The sequence below is a fragment of the Rhinopithecus roxellana genome, chromosome 15 (genome assembly GCF_007565055.1).
Source record: "Rhinopithecus roxellana isolate Shanxi Qingling chromosome 15, ASM756505v1, whole genome shotgun sequence".
NCBI classification, from domain to species: domain Eukaryota; kingdom Metazoa; phylum Chordata; class Mammalia; order Primates; family Cercopithecidae; genus Rhinopithecus; species Rhinopithecus roxellana.
The window spans coordinates 2,479,077-2,497,857 of record NC_044563.1 but is presented as its reverse complement, the minus strand read 5'-3'; the positions used below and the strand labels follow the sequence as shown (position 1 = coordinate 2,497,857).

Genomic DNA, 18,781 nt, shown 5'->3' with positions numbered 1-18,781 from the left:
GCTTCATTGTGTACCCCCCAAATTTATATGCCTTAACCCCCAGAACCTCAGAATGTGACATTCTTAGGAAATGGGGTCTTTACAGAGTTAATCGGGTTACAGTGAGGACATGAGGGAGGGCCCTGATCTAATGTGACCAGTGTCCTCATTAGGAGGAGAATTTGGGACACAGACACACTCGGAGGGATGAGGCTATGAAAACCCATGGGAAGACAGAGTGATGTGTCCAAAAGCCAAGGGATGTCTGGGCTCCCAGGGGCTGGAAGAGGTGGGAAGGCTCCTCCCCCGTGGGTTCCAGAGGGAGCCTTGATCTCACACTTCTGGCCTCCCAAACTGTGAGACAATAGGCTTCTGTTGCTCTAAGCCCCCAGGGTTTTGGATATTTTGTTACGGCAGCCCCAGGTGCTAATACACTGTCCCCTCCCCCCACCCTGGACCTTTCCCTAAACTCAGTCTTGGGGTCCCACTCCCCTTCTTTCCACTGTCCCCCTTGGTCCACACGAATTCTCCCCAGTGCACTTCAGTCCCAAGGACAGTCAGAAACCCCTCCATCCCCCAACCCCAGACACCTTCCTTCAGCTCCATACCTGCTCCCGCAAGTATGGGAAAGTCCCCCTGTCTGCCAGGTCTCTCTTATGTTTATGAGCTTGACCTGACAATCACTCCACATTCCCTAGTAAACCTCTGCCTCCTCCATCCGTCCCCTCCCCTGCGCTGCTACTGTGAGGATGCTGAGCCTCTCCCTTTTTTTTCTTTTCTTTTTTTTTTTTTTTAATTATACTTTTAAGTTCTAGGGTACACGTACACAACGTGCAGGTTTGTTACATATGTATACATGTGCCAAGTTGGTGTGCTGCACCCATTAACTTATCATTTACATTAGGTATATCTCCTAATGCTATCCCTCCCCCATCCCTCAACCCCACGACAGGCCCTGGTGTGTGATGTTCCCCCCCCGTGTCTAAGTGTTCTCATTGTTCAGTTCCCACCTATGAGTGAGAACATGCGGTGTTTGACTTTCTGTCCTTGCAATAGGTTGCTCAGAATGATGGTTTCCAGTTTCCTCCGTGTACAAAGGAACTCATCCTTTTTATGGCTGCATAATATTCCATGGTTTAAATGTGCCACATTTTCTTAATCCAGTCTATCATTGATGGACATTTGGGTTGGTTCCAAGTCTTTGCTATTGTAAATAGTGCCACGATAAACATACGTGTGCATGTGTCTTTATAGTAGCATGATTTATAATCCTTTGGGTATATACCCAGTCATGGGATCACTGGGTCAAATGGTATTTCCAGTTCTAGATCCTTGAGGAATCGCCACACAGTCTTCCACAATGGTTGAACTAGTTTACAGTCCCACCAACAGGGTAAAAGTGTTCCTATTTCTCCACATCCTCTCCAGCACCTGCTGTTTCCTGACTTTTTAATGATTGCCATTCTAACTGGTGTGAGATGGTATCTCATTGCGGTTTTGATTTGCATTTCTCTGATGGCCAGTGATGATGAGCATTTTTTCATGGGTCTGTTGGCTGCATAAAGGTCTTCTTTTGAGAAGTGCCTGTTCATAGAGGATACTGAGCTTCTCATCCCCATGCCTGCCCACCTGTCCTCGCCTACCCAAGTCATCCTCCCTGCCTGCATCACATGCCAACCTTTTGCCTCCTCAAGGGCAGGGCTCCCAATGCTCCTCTCTCCCTGTTTCTCTGCACAGTCCCCTTCTGTGGGGGTGCCCACTGGAGCAAGCTCCCAGTGCTCCTCTCTCCCAGTTTCTCTGCACAATCCCCTTCTGGGGGACGCCCACTGGAGCAAGCTCACATCCTATTACTTCTCTTGCCTTCTCTTGACCCTCCCCTACAGCTACTCTCACATATTTGCGGGCAAAGCTCTGAGCAGCTGCTTCATCTTGCAGCCTCCTCTCTTTCCATCTCTTTCCTTCTCTCCCAGCCCTTGGAGCAGGCCCCTGCCTCCTGCTGCCTCCTCTCCCCCAGGTCCCCACTGACCCCATATGGCTGCCTCCAGTGGTCTGCTTTGGCATGCCTCCTACTGGAGTGACAGTTACCTTGGTGGCTTCTTCCCTCCTCCACCATGGTCTGCTGCTCTGGGCTGTGCTGGGTCCTCCGCCCCTCCTCTGCCACCACTGCCAGTTCCCCCAGCTCATCCGACCCCCAGCCTCCCTGCCCTCTGGGGGAGCCCACTCCATGACCATCTACTTGCTGCAGGGCCCCAGAGCCTCTGTGCTGAACTGCCTTGTGTCCAGCTCCCTTCGGCTCTCCACTGAGGTCTAAAATCATCTCAAACTCAACCCGTTCCCAACGGGGCTCCCATCTTTCCCCAAAGACTGCCTCTCCTCCTGTCCATGCCTCCTTCCTTATGGGCTCAGGCCGAAATCTTCAGCGCTCCCTGAGCCCCGCTTTCTCTCACACCCACAGCAATCCATTGACAACACATGTAAAATCCAACCACCTCTCACCTCCTCCACGGCCATCTCCAGCCCAGAGTTCTTTGAGCAGCAGGTGGGGTGTAGTCCTATTCTGGCCTCAACCTGTCCACTCTGGCCACTCTGGTCTCTCTACTGCCCCGGGGCCTCTGCTTCCTCCAGCCCTGCTCCAAGGTTGCCTTCTCTATGAGGAAGACCTTGCCCCTTTCCCACTGCAGCCCCTGTGTGTGCAGACCACCAGCTCCGAGGGTATGGACTGTTGAGGACTTTTACATTCTGCAGTATTTCAGGTTCTGACATCAGGGTCAACTCCTGGGCACTCAGCACAGAGTTACTGCCTATGAGAGTTGATGGGCGGCCGAAGCTATGCCACCCGTGTTCCGTACCCAGCTGTGGGAAGGGTTCTGATTTCTCATTCATTCTTCCCCGCACCAACCCTACAGGGAGGGACTGTTATTACCATCTTATGATGAGAAAGCCAGGGCTTCTGTCCAGCCTTCCCCACTGGTAGGGAGTAGATTCAGGGCTTGACCCAAGCCATTTAGCAGGAGTGGGTGGGGCTCCTGAGGCACGGGGGGGGGGGGGGGGAGGGATCCTTAGGTTCACCTTTGGGCTGGGAGCCTCTGCCAGGCCCGGAATCATGCCAAAGGCCCATCCCCACTCCCACCCAAATGCCCAGGTCCAGGCTCTGAGGGCTGGAGAGCCCTCTGAGGAGGACAGCAGGTGTCTGAGCCCACGCCAGGCTTCCCGGAAGCAAACGCAGGAAGGCCTGGGGTTGGCCCTGATTCTACCTGAGCTTCTTGGTGATGTGAGACTTTGTTCCCAAGCCTCTCCAGACTTGATGAATAGAATTTAATCATTACTATTACAGCTTCCAGAGCCACACACTGTGCTGTAGACTACTGGATGATACACTAAACTAATATGAATTTGCCAATGAAATGTTTCCGCATTTGGCAACAGAGATAATAAAATAAGACAGCATTTTATCTCCTGCATGAAAAAGCTTGAGATCAATTTGCTGCCACAGATCATTTAGTGGACAACAGGGACCCAAGATGATGGAGGGGAGAGATAGAAGCTGCTGGCAGGTGCAAGGAGAGCCTCTCTGAGGGGTGAACTGCCCGGAGCCAGATTGGATTGAACAGCACATGGGGCAGGGACTCCAGAGGGCAAAGGCTGCCAGGTGAGAGGCAGGAGGAACAGCGCTAGGATGGTTTGAGGAGGTGCTGGCCCCAGGAGGGAAGTGGGGTGCCTCCCCATGGCTTCTCCCGAGGCTGGCACTGCAGCTGTAGCACACGATGTGCTGACAGGGGTCCAGAGGCAGAGTCCTTAACTTACTCAGCTTAAGTGTGGCGTGGGGTCCCAACTGGGAGGGACCCTGGCAGCATGAAGCCCCTATCCCCACTTTCTGCCACAGCCCAGATGGAAGGCAGGAGGAACAGCGGGACAGCCCTGGCTGGGGCTGCAGGGGCTGGGGCGTGTTACTCACTGGCAAGACGGAGAGCTGCATGAAGAGGCAGGTAAGTTCTATGGCAGCCAGCACGTAGGTGAGCAGGATGACTGAGGACCGGCCTAGAGTGCTCATCCTGCCGGGGGACTGGACCTGGTCCCTGGGAGACCAAGCTCCCTGCATCCTGGACGGGCACAGCAGGGAGACCCAGGAGAGATCCAAGCAGGAGGCTGGTGGAGCAGGGGGCAAAAGTCCAGTTGATCTGGGCGGGGGTGCTGAGTCACTGGGTCCCAGGCAGCACCCGCCTGGCCTTGCCTGTAAGAGAGGACAGCACTGCAGGACTCCTCCCAGTGGAGCTCTTCTGCTACCTGGACCTTAGAGGACACATCAGGAGGCCCCCTCCTCTACTTTCGACAGCTCTGGTCTCCAGGCACACAGTCTCCATGGGAGGGGAGATGGACACGCTGCTCCACCCCACCCCTGCAGGTGGGCCAGGCTCAGTGCCCCGTTGCCCCATGGAAGGCACCATGCCCCACTTTTAGAGGGAGGCAGAGGCTCAGAGTGGTGGCTGGGTCCACCTCAAATCATCAGCACCTTCTGTTGGCCGGAGGGCTGATGTGGGTCCCTGTGCCTGGGGGGCCTCTGTAGGCCTCTGTAGCTGCACCTGTCCTCAATACAGTGCAGCTCTCTGGGAAGGTCCACCTTTCCCCGTGACCAGCAACCAGAGCTCCAAGGGGCTTCTGGAATGGTCTTGGAGTGCATAGGGGAGACACAGCTCAGCCTTCCAGGCTCCCCAGGCAGGGTAGCTCTGCCTCACCTCCCACAGCGGAGTGCTGTCTGTCCCCACCCTTCCCCGCCTGGCCCCCAACTGGTGGGAACTGGATTTTGCGGCTGCAGAGGGCTTTCCCAAATTTGGCCACATTCACACCTGACTGCACATCTGGGCCCCGAGGTACCGAGCCCAGGCCGGTGGGGCAGGGCGGGGAGACCCACTGAGGGCCCGGGAGCTGCGCCCAGCGCCCTCCCCCATCCCAGGATGCGGGGAGGCTGGGGGGAGCAGGGCAGCCGCAGCAGACACGTCAGGGGCACCTCACTGGGCAGAGGCGCGACACTGCGCCGGAGTTCGGGGTTCGGGGTTCGGGGCTCAGGGGCCGCCCTCGCCGGAGTGTGCTCGGGTACCTGCCTTCGCAGGGGCGGGCTTGGGCACGGGTGCCGGTGGGGTGAGCGCTCCCGGGTGATCTCCGCACCGGTCCTTCCGGGGTGAGCCCGGGCCGGGCCCTTTCGGGGGATGACCTGGGACAGGGACCGCCCCTCTGGGTCTGAGTTCCAGCACTCGCCCTTTGCAATGGTTCCGGGAGCGCCCGTGCTGCGGTCTCTGAGCTCTCATTGGCCGAGCCCGCCCCTCCCCTCGAAGGACCCGCCCATGCCCCGCCCACCAGCAGGCCCGCCCGGTGCCCGCTCCAGCCCTCTCCAGCTTGGATCCTGCTCGGTGCCCGGGCTGCTGGAGTGGGCACTCTGACCCTCAGGCAGCACAGGTGTCCACTCTGAACTCGAGGAGGGGCAGTGTGGGCAGGGGATGGGACCGGGAGGTGGAGGGAAGGAGAGGATGGAGGAGAGGCAGGGCCGGGGAGAGGAAAGTGGAGGAATGAGGCGTTAGGGGAAGGAGTAAGGGGAGGTGGTAGAGGGTGTTGTGTAGCCTGGCCCTGCCAAGGGTCTGCACAGAGCCCCAGAAGAGTGACCAGGAGACAGGCGCAGTTCTGGGAACAGCTCTGGGCCCCTCCTCACTTCTCTCCCCAGACCCGGAGGCTGCTAGGAGCAGCTGAGAGCCCGCTTTTCCCCATTTCACCCTGCCTGCCACTTCCCCACCCTTGCAGGGGCCACCAGAGATGCAGGCACACAGGTAAACAGGCTTCATGCCGCCCTCCGCAGCAGGAGCCGCTTGAGCACACACACCACGTGCTGAGCACACTTGGCCCAGGCCCTGACCTTGGCCTGGGCACCATTCTCCGTGCCCCCTGACTGTCACTAAGAGGGGAGATGCTCACTCAGGACTCCTGCCCCACCTACCTGCGGCTGGGCACAGGCTCAAATATCAAAACCAATGTCATGTGTCAATCATCACTCAACAGAACAGAAAACTGCAGGAGTGAGACAGGGTGAGACAGACATCACAGAGGCAAGTGAGAGCCGGCCAAAGTCCTGGTGGACAGGGGGCCAGAGCCAGGTAGGTAGCCCAAGGCCGGCTGGCGAAGCCATTCGAAGTCATGTGGGAGTGGGTCAGGCTACCCTTGGTTCAGCAGCTCAGGTGTCAGGGATCAGAAAAATAATACCCCAAAACCAAGCAGCTTCAGAAGCAGCTTTGGAAGCAAAAGTTTTTCTCTGACCTTCTCTTGCTCTGCTGTCTCTCAGCGCCATTCTTCCCCCAAGCTGGTCATAGAAACTAGAATCCATTTTCCCCAGGGCAGGTCATAGAAATCGGAGCCCCCCTTTCCCCACAGCCAGATATCAAACCTAAAAATAGTGCTTTAACTTTCCCTCCACCTTTGTGTTCAGAAACTGGCCATAAAGAAATTATCTGACCTGCGTTGTTTGACTGTAGGGCATAAGACCCCATTCCAGGAGGGTCCTGCCCCACGGCCAGAAGGAAGGAATGCTGCTCAGAAAGTTCAAGAAATCTAGACCAATAACCCTCGCTGCGCTTCCCCTTGTGGTCCAGTAGCATTAGCACAGGTCCCTGGATTAATCTGTGTTCCCTCATGGATGTCCATATTTTGTTGAGCCTAAGCATCAAAAATGACAATTTCCCCTGTATCTTTGGGTCTTCGTCCTGAAGGCTCCTGTTCACACACATCAATAAACTTGGGCACCAAACACCTTTTGTCCAATGAATCCGCCTTCTGTGAGTTTATTCCTCAGCAAGCCCACGGGTGCAGTGCACTGCGCGAGGAGATTCCAGCCTAAACAGTGCAAATGTGTTTGCATCTGGAGTGCGTGTCCCCAGATCCTCTGCCAAGCTCGGTTTCAAGAATAGTCACCACTGGCCTCCCTGGGGACCTGGGGAGGGGGCAGTCAAACTGAGAGCCCAGAGCCCAAAGTCCAGAGCCCAGGTCCAGCCAGGATTTCCTGGAAGGACTGCACAGAAAGGCCCGCAGAGGAAGGTGGGGGTGGATGACAGGAGTCTCAGAGTGTCTTAGATTTGGGACTCCTGGGAGAGGATGGGCATCCACATGAACCCTTACTCCATGGGGCAGGTGTGAGGGACTGTCCCCAACAGCTTCCAGACGCCTCCTGGGTTCCCTGGGGAGGGCTTAGAGGGTGAAGTGGCAGAAGGCGATGGGATGAGTTACCAAACTACCCAGAGGTGCGCGAGGGAGGCTGAGGGTCCTCTGGCACTGAGGGGTGGCGGGGATCCTGGGAACTTACACTGTCTTCCTCCAGGTGAAGCAGGGTCTCAGGTAGCCGGGGAACTGGTTGAGCAGAGGAAATTGGATAGACTTTTTTTTTTTTTTTTTTTTTTTGTCATGAACAGGCTTGGTGTGGGTAGGGGAACTTCCTGTTTCTGAGGGAATGTGGGAAAATTGCCCTTTGGGCTGGGTGAAGAAAGAAGCAAGTAGAACTCTGGGACCCCTGGACTTCCTCCTCCAGAGGAAGCAGCTTTGGTTATGGGCCAGTAAGCCTGTGCGTCTCCAGCCCTAGGGCATTCACCGCTTCGGAGAAGCAGGGCAACGGTTCTGCCAGATGAGGGGATCCAGGCTGACTGGAGGAAGGAAGTGCCTTATCTCATCTGGGCTCAGGTTTGGGAGAGAAGGCTGCTCAGAGGAGGTGCTGCCTCAACCAGTCTTAAAGGTCGGGTGTGGGAAGGGCATCCTGGCCGAGAGAATAGCCTGGATAATGGCTTAGAGGTGAGCCCAGGCTTGGAGTGTTCAGGAAGCTGAGCCACTGGAAGGGGCCTGCACCAAGGGTGTACAGTGGGGTGATGGGGCAGAAAGTGAGTCTGGAGAGAGGGGTCACCCTATTAGGGCTGGCAGGGACACAGCCAGATGTGCACTGAGAAGTGTTGCTCTGATGGCCTCACCCTGGAGGCTGGGACCTCTGAGGGTCTCCTGAATGAGAGGAGGCCAGCTTCAGAGCTGACCCCTGCCTACACCACTGCCTGGACATTTGAAATGGCTTTGGGCCTATCTTAACCCAACACACATTTATTAAGCACCTACTGTGTGCATGCCCCGTGCCAGCTGTTTGGGATGACAGCTGGCAAAGGTGACCACCCGTTAGTAGCTTGCATTATTAGAGTACATGTGCAGGTTTCGGGGAGGCAGATGATCCGGGTCACCACAATGCATAAGAAAGTAACTCACCACCTATGGGCACTTGAGTTCTTCCTGTGTGTGCAGTGGACACTGCTGCAGGGTTCTCAGCCCCTTCTGTCCTCCAGGGAGCCTCTGGCTGATGTGCTGATGAGGGATTGAGGGGAGTGGGCGGTGCAGGAGGTCTCTGCCGTGGTCCAGATGAGAGGTGGTGTGGACTTGGATGGGCCATGGGGGGATTCGAGGGGCAGGTTTGGAACCTCCCTGGAAGGAGGGTTGACAGGCTTTCTGCTGATTGGGGCCTGGGCTGAGAGGGCCAACTGAGGGGGCCTCCAGGGCGAGGCTGCTGAGAAGGGGTGGCTGGGGGTGACATGAGGGGAGGGAACCCTGTAGGGGAGGGGCCTGTGGGCCAGAAGAGAGGGCAGAGTGTGCAGTTTGCGGCTGTGGTCTGAGCTGGACGTGAGGGTGTCATTCACGCTGAGGTCTTGTTTAGAGCTCCCACCCTGGATGAGATGACCAGGAATGGATGGGGCTAGAGAGGAGAGGGGCCAAGGGCTAAGGCTGGACTCCAGCATGAGGAGGAGGTGGCCGGGGCTCTGACCAGGGAAAGGGAGGGAAAAATAAAGGAGCCAGGCCTGGAGAGGAGAGGCAGGTGAGTGGAGGCCTGGGAGCCTCCCTAGGGCCGAGCGCTGGAGTCACTGGTGGCTTTGGCAAGAGTGTCATGGGCACAGGGGCTGACCCTCGGGATTCAAGCAGGAGGAATGGGCTGGACACCCTTCTGAAGGGTTTTGCACCAAAAGGGGGCTGAGAAACGGGAATGTGGCTGGAGGGGAAGTGGGATGAAGAGAGAAAACCTTTGTTTACAATTTTCAGATTTTAAAGAGTGATGCTGCAGAGGACAGAAGGGTGATCTGGAAGGAGTGGGGAGGGGTCTGGCCTTCGCCATTCCTCTGCGGGCGAAGTGAATGTGTTCTCCTTGAGGCTTCCTACTCTTACTCCTATGATTCTCTAAGGGCCTGTCTCAACAAAGCCAGCAAGGTTTTGCCTGGGACGGGACTAGAGTTGAGGCCTGGTTGGATGTGACTCCCACCTGCCCGAACCTCCGTTCCCGCCCACCTCACACCTTCTCAACCAGGTGAGGTGTGGTTGCAGACCTTGGTCAGTGGGGGCTGCCTGGATCCCACAGTGGGGTCTGTGTCTGACACCCTGTGAGGTTCCATCCCAGCACCCCAGGCTTGGTATGTTGTCCTGGGAACCACAGTCTTATGAGGCACCTCCAGCCTGCTGTAGGCACTGGGTGCCTGGCCTCGGCTTCATCTGGGAGGTGTCAGGTTAAGAGTCTGGGAGGCTGGGGTCAAAGGTCCTTCACCCCCTGGCCTGGTATTCTTGGGCCCCAGGGGTCAGCCCTCAGCCCAAAGGGGCTAGGCTTGTCAGATAGCCCTGGGGAGGCCTGGTGGTGCCCACTCTGCCTCTCACCTGCTAGGCCCCGACTCTGCAGATGACACTTGAGGAAGTGAGCTGTCAGGTGCTGAGGAACCTTCTAGAACTGGACTCTATGAATGCTCTTCTGGGACTGGAGTTTGGGCAGAGACTTTTAGGAGGAGGGGCAGGGGCTGGACCTCATCCAGGGTTTGTTCTTACCGGGCTAGGCATTGGACTCAGACACATTCCGTGAGAAGTTTGTGGAATTGTGGCCTTTAGGGCCAGGGCAGCATGTTCCCGGAGGAGGCTCTGCTAACAGGGGCTTCTCCACTGGCCTCTAGTGAACTAGGGACCCCAGACAGGCTTAGGGCCAAGGGCCCAGTCCCTGACACCAGTGTCCAAGTGGAGGAAGGGCAGCAACCTGCTATGGGCTTTGGTGAGAGGCCTGGGGTCCTGGATGGGCGAGTACCCTCCCCTCACTGGGCTCCACTATGAGCCTGGACCTGGGGGCTCCAACATGGTGGGCTATGGTTCACGCACTTGGGTTCACGCTGGCCAACAGCCACAGCTGAAGGAGATAAAGGCCCAGATGGCCCCATGGGGGAGGCATCCAGTGTGAGGCCTGAAGACTGGAGCCCTTGGGGCCTTTGGGGGACAGCGAGGGTATAGTCTGGAGTAGCCCACGTCCCCTTTCTCATACCACAGGCCAAGGGACCAGAGGACATGGGTGGAGGCGCTGGGACCCTGCTCTAGGAAGCTCACTCATTGCTTGGGGGAGACCTGGTTTGCTCGGGACTGAGGAGTTTTGGGATGTAGGATTTCCCATGCCAAAATTGGGACAGCTCTGGACAAACTGGGTCACCTCCCCTCATGGGACCCTGGAGGCCAGATGGACTCTCCCCGGTCCTTGACCTGGAGGCAGGAAGGGACGATGGTGGAGGTTGGGGAGGTAGCCAGGCAACGGCATAGAAACTGGGAACTGCGGGGCGGTGGGCCCAACCTGCGGACTCCCTTGAGGGATGCCTTGCCCGACCTCAGGACTCAGGAAGAAGGAAGAACAGCTCCTGCAAAGGACGGATGTCCATCCAGGGAGGCAGGGGGAGGAGCCAGCAGTTGGTGGTCCCAGCCTGGCAAGGGCTGTGGTGGGGTGTGTGTGCATGTGTACGTGTGCATGTGAGCGTGTATGCGCATGTCAAGGGCATCATGGAATCAGGAAGAGATGTGCCTTAGAACAGGGTCCTGAAAGAGCAGCCTCGCACCTGCTCACCAGCCAGAACTGGGAAACTCAGTTAGGATAGGTGGCATGGCCACCAGTGCCTCTGTCCCCCCACAGGCACCTGCCTGAGGGCCTGGAGCTTAGCTACTGCCTATCTTTTAGGTACACACGTCTCCCTCGGCCTCAGCCTCCTTTGGTCCCAGTCCCTTGTCCCCCAGGAACAAAGGACAGCCCCAAGCTCTCACCATCTAACCCATATCCAGGGTCTCTTTATTTTATTTTTTATAAGACAAGGTCTTGCCCTGTCACCCAGGCTGGAGTGCAGTGGTGTGATCACAGCTCACCACCACCTTGAACTCCTGGGTTCAAGTGATCCTCCTGCCTCAGTGTTCCTAGTAGCTGGGACTGCGTATGAATACCACCACACCCAGCTAATTAAAAAAAAAATTTTTTTTAATAGAGACAAGATCTTGCTATGTTGCCCAGGCTGGTCTTGAACTTCTGGCCTCAAGTGATCCTCCCACTGGAATTACAGGCATGAGCCATGGTGCCCAGCTTCTAGGTCTTTTAGAACTGTCAGAATTCAGTAGGGAATCCAGAAAGAAGCAGGAAGGATTTCCAAGAAGCAAGATGAGAAGTCACAAAACCCATGCAATTACTTCTGACCCTTGGAGGCCCTCAGCTCTCACCTGTCCTTCCTGCCCCTAGACTTGCTGGCAGCTTCAGGGAACCTGGCTATTTGGTTTCCACTGGGAGCAGCCACACTGGCATCTCAGTGAGACGTAGCAGCCTCCCTTCTCTGCTCCGGGCACCCTGGACCTGGCTGGGTGAGTTTCTAAAACTCTGGTGGTTCTCACCCCGGACTTCTGGTGACACTGCTCTGCTTCCGGGACTGCCAGCCCCAGAGCCCTGGCCCCTCAGCCCCCACTGGATCACCCCACATTTTGCAAACCAAAGCAGCATGAGAGATAGAGAGCTCCAGCTTCAAGCACTGCCTGCCCTGCACTCATCTTTGGATGGCTCTGTGCCTTTGTGCCCTGCCTGGAATGGTTCCCTTGCCTGTACGTCCCTTCCCTTCCATTCTTGGGTCTTGGCACGAGTCATTGCCCTGAAAATCCCCCATCCTCTCCTTCATCATGCAACCTGGACACCGGCCTGCCTTGTATACTTATTTCTGCTTCTGCCTGCCCACCCGGAAGCCCCTGAAGGCACAGTCGCCCCTGAGGTCCCAGGGAGATATTGCTGAATGGATAGACAGACAGGTGAGGCCATAAATCAGACACCCCTAGTCCAGGCCTCAATTTGACATTTGAGGAGGAGGCGCTGCTCAGGCCACCAGGCCCTGGTCCAGGTGCCCAGACACCCTCAGCAACATCTGCCAGGCTGCCATGGCTAATATCCAAATACAGGGCCCTGCGAGGTGGCTCACGCTTGTAATCCCAGCACTTTGGGAGGCTGAGGCCAGCAGATCGCTTGAGGCCAGTTGACCAGCCTAGCCAACAAGGCAAAGCCCCGTCTCTACTAAAAATACAAAAAATTGGCTGGGTGTGGTGGCGCATGCCTGTCATCCCAGCTACTTGAGAGGCTGAGGCGGGAGAATCGTGAACCTGGGAGGTGGAGGCTGCAGTGAGCCGAGATTGTGCCACTCCACTCTGGCCTGGGCAAGAGTCTGTCTCAATAAAACCCCAACCCTCCCCGCAAAAAAATCCAAAAACCCAAAAGCAAATACAAATACAAATAAGACCCCACATGAGCTCAATTCACTAATTGCTTCAAATTGAAACCTGGAGCACCCAGGGAAGGGGGCAGTTGTAGACTGGGCTCAGCAGGGGGCCCCAATCTTAAAATCCCCAGCAGTCAGCATGCGTGCCAGGGGCCTGTGCTTATGACAGGGCCCAGCACTTATACATGCACTCTGCAGCCAGCCCCAGCAGGCTGGCATCTTCACCATTGACCAGGCCTTGCATGAGTCTGGAACTCTTGAACCTCAGTTTCCCCATCTGTGAAATGGGGACAACGTTAATCCCTGCCTCACAGGATGCTTGTGAAGATCAGACAAGATCATTTGCACATAAAGTGCATGGCATGAGGCTGCCTGGCAGAGAGGGTGTGCTGCAGTGGCAGCTGGTACTGACCAGCAGCTAGGGGATGGGGCCACTGCTGGGCACTGGGCATGTGTGCCTCAGTGCTCACTCAGGGCTGGCGTGAAGACTGATGCATCAGAGTCATAGTGACCCGAATCCCACGGACTGTCCTGAACTCTGACAAATGTGGGGTTCACTGCCCAAACTGCTCGTCATTTAGATAACATTTCATCCTAGGCTGGGCATGGTGGCTTATGCCTGTAATCCCAGCACTTTGGGAGGCTGAGGCAGGTGGATCATGAGGTCAAGAGTTTGAGACCAGCCTGGCCAAAATGGTGAAACCCTGGCTCTACTAAAAATACAAAAATTAACCAGGTGTGGTGGTGGGCATCTGTAATCCCAGCTACTTGGGAGGCTGAGGCAGAATTGCTTGAACCTGGGAGGCAGAAATTGCAGTGAGCCAAGATCGAGCCACTGCACTCCAGCCTGGGCAACAGGGCGAGACTCCATCTCAAAAATAAACAAACAAACCAGACCTGTTTCACCCTGCCTGCCTGTTTACGTGAAGGGGGTGTAGGTGCCTTTCCTCCCCGCCAGCCCACGTCCTTGGGTATAGAGTGAATGTCCAGTTTTCATTGCAGCACAGCTGGAGGGGTGGCCAGTGGCAGGTCTCTGCCCTGCCTGCCCCCCTAGGTTGGAGGGAGATGCTGTGATGGTGAGGGTAGTGGTGTCCTTAAGAAGGCTGCTACTTTACAGATGAGAAAGAAGAGGCACAGAGAGGCTAAGCAACTTGCCCAAGGACACACAGCTAGTACAAGGAAGATGCTCTGCCCGACTCCACAGCCTATGCATTTGCTGCTGGCCAGGCAGTGCCTGTCCCCTGTTCCCCATGCTATTCCCCTTGCTGGGCCAATGCTGAGGAGCAGGTCTGATAGCCTCCAAGGTGAAGCCAGTTCCTGAGCTGCAGCCCCAAGCCCTGCAACCCTCTCCAGCCCCCTCCCCTAGGCCCATCTCTGCTCACTCTCTGAGCCCAGCCTGTGTGCTGCCACGTCCTTAACCACTTCCCCAGCTGCCCTGATTGCTGGCCCCCAGCTCCCAGCCAGAAGCGGGACTGTGATTCCTTGTTGTTCTGAAGCAGCCAGGGCACAATTGTGCTCAGGACTGAAGGGTGTGAGTGTCCACATGTGCCCAGGTAGTGACCACGCAGTGGGCAGGTGCAGGCCCGACAGGCTGCCGCCTTGGGGGCTGGCTGTCACCTAGGGTCTCCGGGCAGCAGCGCCAGTGGCGGGAACGAAGGCAGAGGGCGCCGGGCTGCCGGCCGGGCCTGCGGGGGGACAGGGCAGGAAGAGGAAGAGGAGGAGCTGGGGATGAGGAGGGAAGGAAGGAGGAGGGAGGGGAGGAGGGGCAGAGGGAGCAGAGAGGAAACAGGGGAGGGGTGGCAGGGCGGGTACCCACCTCTCCGCAGAGCGGGCTCTTTGTCTCCCCTCCCCCACCCCCTAGAGACGGGCGAGGTCCACGTGCTGTTTCCCACTGAGGTGCCACTGACACTGCCCCACCCCCAGATCTGATGGGTTGGGGTTTTGTGAAAAACGCGCTCCTGCCCGCTGCAGCCTGGGAAGCCACACTGGGTAGAGCCCCCATCTTAGACTTGAGGGGACTCGGGGTCAGAGAGCAAGGCCCTGGCCCAAGTCACCCCCAGGTGTGAGGCATGAATGAGGTGGGTGGGGGTCCTGGTGGCTGTGTGGTTTTGGGACACCAGGGGGCAGCAGGCACCCAGCTTCAGCCCTGAGGCTGCCAGGTTCCAGTGGCTGCCCCTGTGGCTGGGGAAGGGGGCACAGGCAACCTCTTGGTCGAGTATCTACTCTGAGCAGCCCTCGCCTGTGGGGCGCAGCCACCTGGGAGGCGGCCAGGGCAGGCCTGCCGTCACCTCCTGGCCTCTGTGCTGGGTCTGGCCGACTGCCCTGGCTTCAAAACTCGGCCAGGAGGAGGTGGAAAATGGGAGGGAGGGAGGAAGGAAGGAAGGAAGGAAGGAAAGAAGGAAGGAGTGAAGTGATGGGGACTTCCCTCCCTTTCTGACCCTGGAGGTCAGTGGGGCAGGACCCCAGCCAGGGCAGGAGGTGGCTTCATCGTCTGACTTGCTGGGGTACCGTGGGCCAGTCACTCCATCTCTCTGGGCCTCAGTTTCCTGCACAGGAGAGTAACAGGACTCAGAGAGGTCACGCCATGTAGCAGGTGCTTTTGACTGACATCTAAAATAAAGTCTCCCTCAAGGCCTGGGAAGCCCCTTCACGCGCAAGGGCCCAGTAAGGGTGGGGCTTCCTCAGTAACTGCAGGCCTCTCCTCCTGCATGAAGAAGGGAGTGGTGCAGTGCATCTGGGGGCCCTCATGCCACCTGTCTGGAGGCATCCCCACTCTCTGGCATTTCGAATAGGCCCTGAGCTTCTCTGAACACTGTGGCTTGGGTGTGGAAAGCAGGGTGGGAGGGAGTGGCTTGGAGAGGCCTTGGGGCCCTGGTGTAACCTGTGGGCAGGGCATGCTGGTCACAGGGGTCTCCCCCAGCTCCAGCAGTGAGTCAGGAGGCTTGGTGGGAAGGGAGACCTGCTCACACCACATTTGTTTTTCCGGCTGTTTCCCTGAAGAAGTGAGCCTACTGGGCCTGGGACCCCTGTGTCTGTGTCCTGTGGGTTGGCAGGGAGAGGAGGAAAGGCCTGGTGAGCTCAGAGCTGGCTGCAGGGGTGTCTGACATAGGTCCCCATGTGTCCTTGAGACCCTCCTCGGTACCTGCTTCCTAGCCCAAGAGCTCCCTTCCTAGCCCAGAAAGGAGCCGTGTGGAGCCCAGGATGACCAGTGGCCCTTAGTTTCCTGGGACATTCAGTGCCGAAACCAGCAAAGTCTCAGGCAGGCTGGGATCAGTGGGGTCCCTCTCTTCCAGACCCCAAGGAAAGCAGCCCCTGGTCCTGTTCTGGAGCAGGGGTGACTGTTCCCTATTCCCACTGTGCCTCCCCTCAGGGCCTGCCCAGCTCCACCCATCGGTTCCTGGGGAGTGAGGACCCCCTGGCCGAACCCCCAGCACAAGGCCGTCCCTGTAATCGGAGCTTGTGCCGCATGTGGCCGCGTCACTGGAGGGAGGCCGGCACCTGCGGAGGACGTGCCTGGCAGCTGCTCCAAGAACAGCCTGTCCTGGGGGGCGGGGTGAGCCTTGCGCGGGAAACTGGTGCGGGGGAGCTCTTCTGGCCCAGCATGGCCCCCCGCCAAGTTTGTGCTGAGCTGCCTGTTGCGGGAGGGGGGGCTTGGGTTAATCTGTCACTCCCCATGCCCCTGGGGCCTCTGGGGCCTCTGGGCTGGATGACTCCCCACCCCATCTTATGGATGGGAAGGTGGAGGCTCAGCGGGGGCAGGGGTCTCTCCGGCCTTTGGGGACAGAGCCAGTCAAGCTCCTGTCCAGGGCTGGTCTGAGGACCTGCTGCTGGGTGATGTGGTTTGAGGCCAAAGGGGTGGCCTTTCCAGAGTCAGGCATCCCCGGGCAGGGTTATACCCTGCACAGATGCCCAGCCCTGGCTCTAGTGCTTGGGGTGGGGGATGTCAGGGGAGATTCCCAGGGCCCTTGACTTCTTTCCATTCCTGCTTTCTTGTTCCCGCACAGAAGTCCTATGGAGGGGCTCAGGCTGGGGGAAAGGCAGAGCCAACCTCAAGTCTCAGCGATCTCAGGCAGGTGGCTTAACCTCTGGGAGCCTGAGTCCTGTCCCTTGCAAAATGGGCATGAACACACCTCCCTCTCAGGGGTCTCGGAAGGATTAAATGAGGCAACGAGCTTAACCCTGGGTTAGGGCAGGGCCCTGAGCAGAAACAAGATGAAGCCAGCGAGCGTTGTCATTGTTTATAATATCCCTCTCCAAAGGGCACCACCTGGAGAGCAGCTGGGGAGGCAGCCGGGAAGGGCACAGACACCTCTTGCAGGATCCCTGGGGTGCTGCGGGAGGGTGGTGCTGCTGAGGGCAGGCTCCGGGTACCCAGAGACTCTAGTGGGCCCTGGATCAGCAGAGATTCATGTGGTGTCCAGCCCTCACCTTCTACCCACCTTGACCCTGTGCCTGCATTCTCCAGCCCTCTGTGATTGATGGATGATATGGGGCCCATGGCTCAATGGAACATTCTTTGAGGCCTTCGTTTGTTTGAAGACAGATAGCTCAGGGCCTCAGAACCCAGGGAACAGGCCCAAGGCAGGTTTCACCATGGGTCAGAGGGAAAAGAAAAGCTCCCGGCCTGTCCTTGGTCACTCCCTGATAGGGGCTATTGGCCCGCCGGCCGGGTGTCCTGTGTCCCAGAATTTGGGTTCCCTGGGGCTCTGGGTAGGGATTGGGCCTGACCTAGGACAGGCATTCTTAGCCCTGTGAAGCCACCTGCAGCACACATTCCTGATGGGGCCATGAACATGCCGACAAGGCAGCTGTACAGCTGCCACACCCGGGAAGAGGAGGCCTCAGGCAGCCAGGGAGGCACTGGAGTGGAGATCACCCGCCAGAAAGCACATGTGGCCAAGGACAGGGCTTCCTGGGCCTACCCTGGCTCTGCTACTCATGGGCCAGTGTGTTTGCCTCTGGAAGCCTCTGTCTCCTTGGCTGTAAAGTGGGCGCACAACATTGACCCATGAGGTTGTGGTGAGGACTGGCCCCTGGGAAATAGCTGGTTTAATGACTCCAGCACGAAGATCCACCAGGATAGGGACCTAGGCGTCTCTGGCTTCTGGGCCTTTCCTAGCAGGAATGTACAGCAGTGAGGGCTGCAGGTTAATCCTGCCTTAGCTGCTTGTGCAGCAAGTTGTCTTCCTCCTCCTCCTCCTCCTCCTCCTCTTCCTCCTCCCCTTCCTCCTCTTCCCCTTCTTCTTCTTCTTCTTCTTCCTCCTCCTCCTCCTCCTCCTCCTCCTCTTCCTCTTCCTCTTCCTCTTCTTCTTCTTCTTCTTCTTCTTCTTTCTGAGAGGGTGTCTCACTCTGTCATCCAGGCTGGAGGGTACTGGCACGATCATGGCTCACTATAGCCTTGACCTCCTGGGCTCAAGCAGTCCTCCCACCTCAGCCTCCCAAGTAGCTGGGACCACAGGCACGTGCCACCACACCCAGCTAATTTTTAAAATATCTGTAGAGATGGGGTTTCTCTGTGTTGCCCAGGCTTGTCTGGAACTCCTGGGCTCAAGCGAGCCACCCGCCCTGGTCTCCCAAAGTATTGAGGGTGTAGGTGTGAGCCACGGCTGCAGAAAGGTTTGAATCTTCTCAAGCCTTGGTTTCCTTATCTGTAAAAGGCCAACTGAAATCTACCTATGCCTTCCCTACATATTAGGGTATGTAACACCCCACTGTGATGGACAAGCCTACATTTCTAGTGGGTTAAGATGCAATAAAAGTTTATTGTTTGTGCCCAACACAGGCAATGCAGTGTGCAGAGGGCGCTTGCTTGTTCTCTCCTGATGGCCCCGCCGGGTCTGGAGCCTCCATCTGGCCAGCAGAGGGCGCAGAAGGACTGCCTGGGCCGCTTGGACGCGACTGCCTGGAAGTGGTGTAGAGTTCCTGACAAGGTTCCTGGCCAAAACGGGTCCCGCGGCCCACTTGTGTGCAACATAGCAGGAAAATGTCTGTGTGCTCCGAGGAGAATGCAAAGCCTGGTGGATGTACTGCCTTTCCTCTGCTGCTCTCTCGGCTGGGGGCAAGAATGACAGGACGTGAACATGCACACAAGGGCCCGGAACTCACGACCCTCCACAGAGGCCCCCCCTACTCCTGGGCTTGCAGGATTTGGGGCACAGCACAGCCCACCCCTTGGGACCAGCACCCCCTCCCCAGTCCTGCTCTCTGCAGCAACATAG

At 57.4% G+C, this 18,781-nt stretch overlaps 2 protein-coding genes across 2 annotated transcripts in view; one reads left to right on the top strand and one right to left on the bottom strand.

The window, feature by feature from the left end:
* Positions 1 to 5,224, bottom strand: part of SLC22A18 (solute carrier family 22 member 18) — a 22,202-nt gene extending 16,978 nt beyond the window's left edge. The window contains 2 exon segments of the mRNA XM_010382070.2: positions 3,935 to 4,210; positions 5,075 to 5,224. Of these exon segments, the coding sequence (XP_010380372.2) occupies positions 3,935 to 4,078 (144 nt within the window). The 5' untranslated portion in view covers positions 4,079 to 4,210; positions 5,075 to 5,224.
* Positions 4,339 to 18,781, top strand: SLC22A18AS (solute carrier family 22 member 18 antisense). Its single transcript, XM_030917756.1, is given in 6 exon segments — positions 4,339 to 4,381; positions 7,425 to 7,741; positions 18,346 to 18,476; positions 18,478 to 18,548; positions 18,551 to 18,683; positions 18,685 to 18,781. Coding segments are annotated over 6 exon segments (792 nt in total).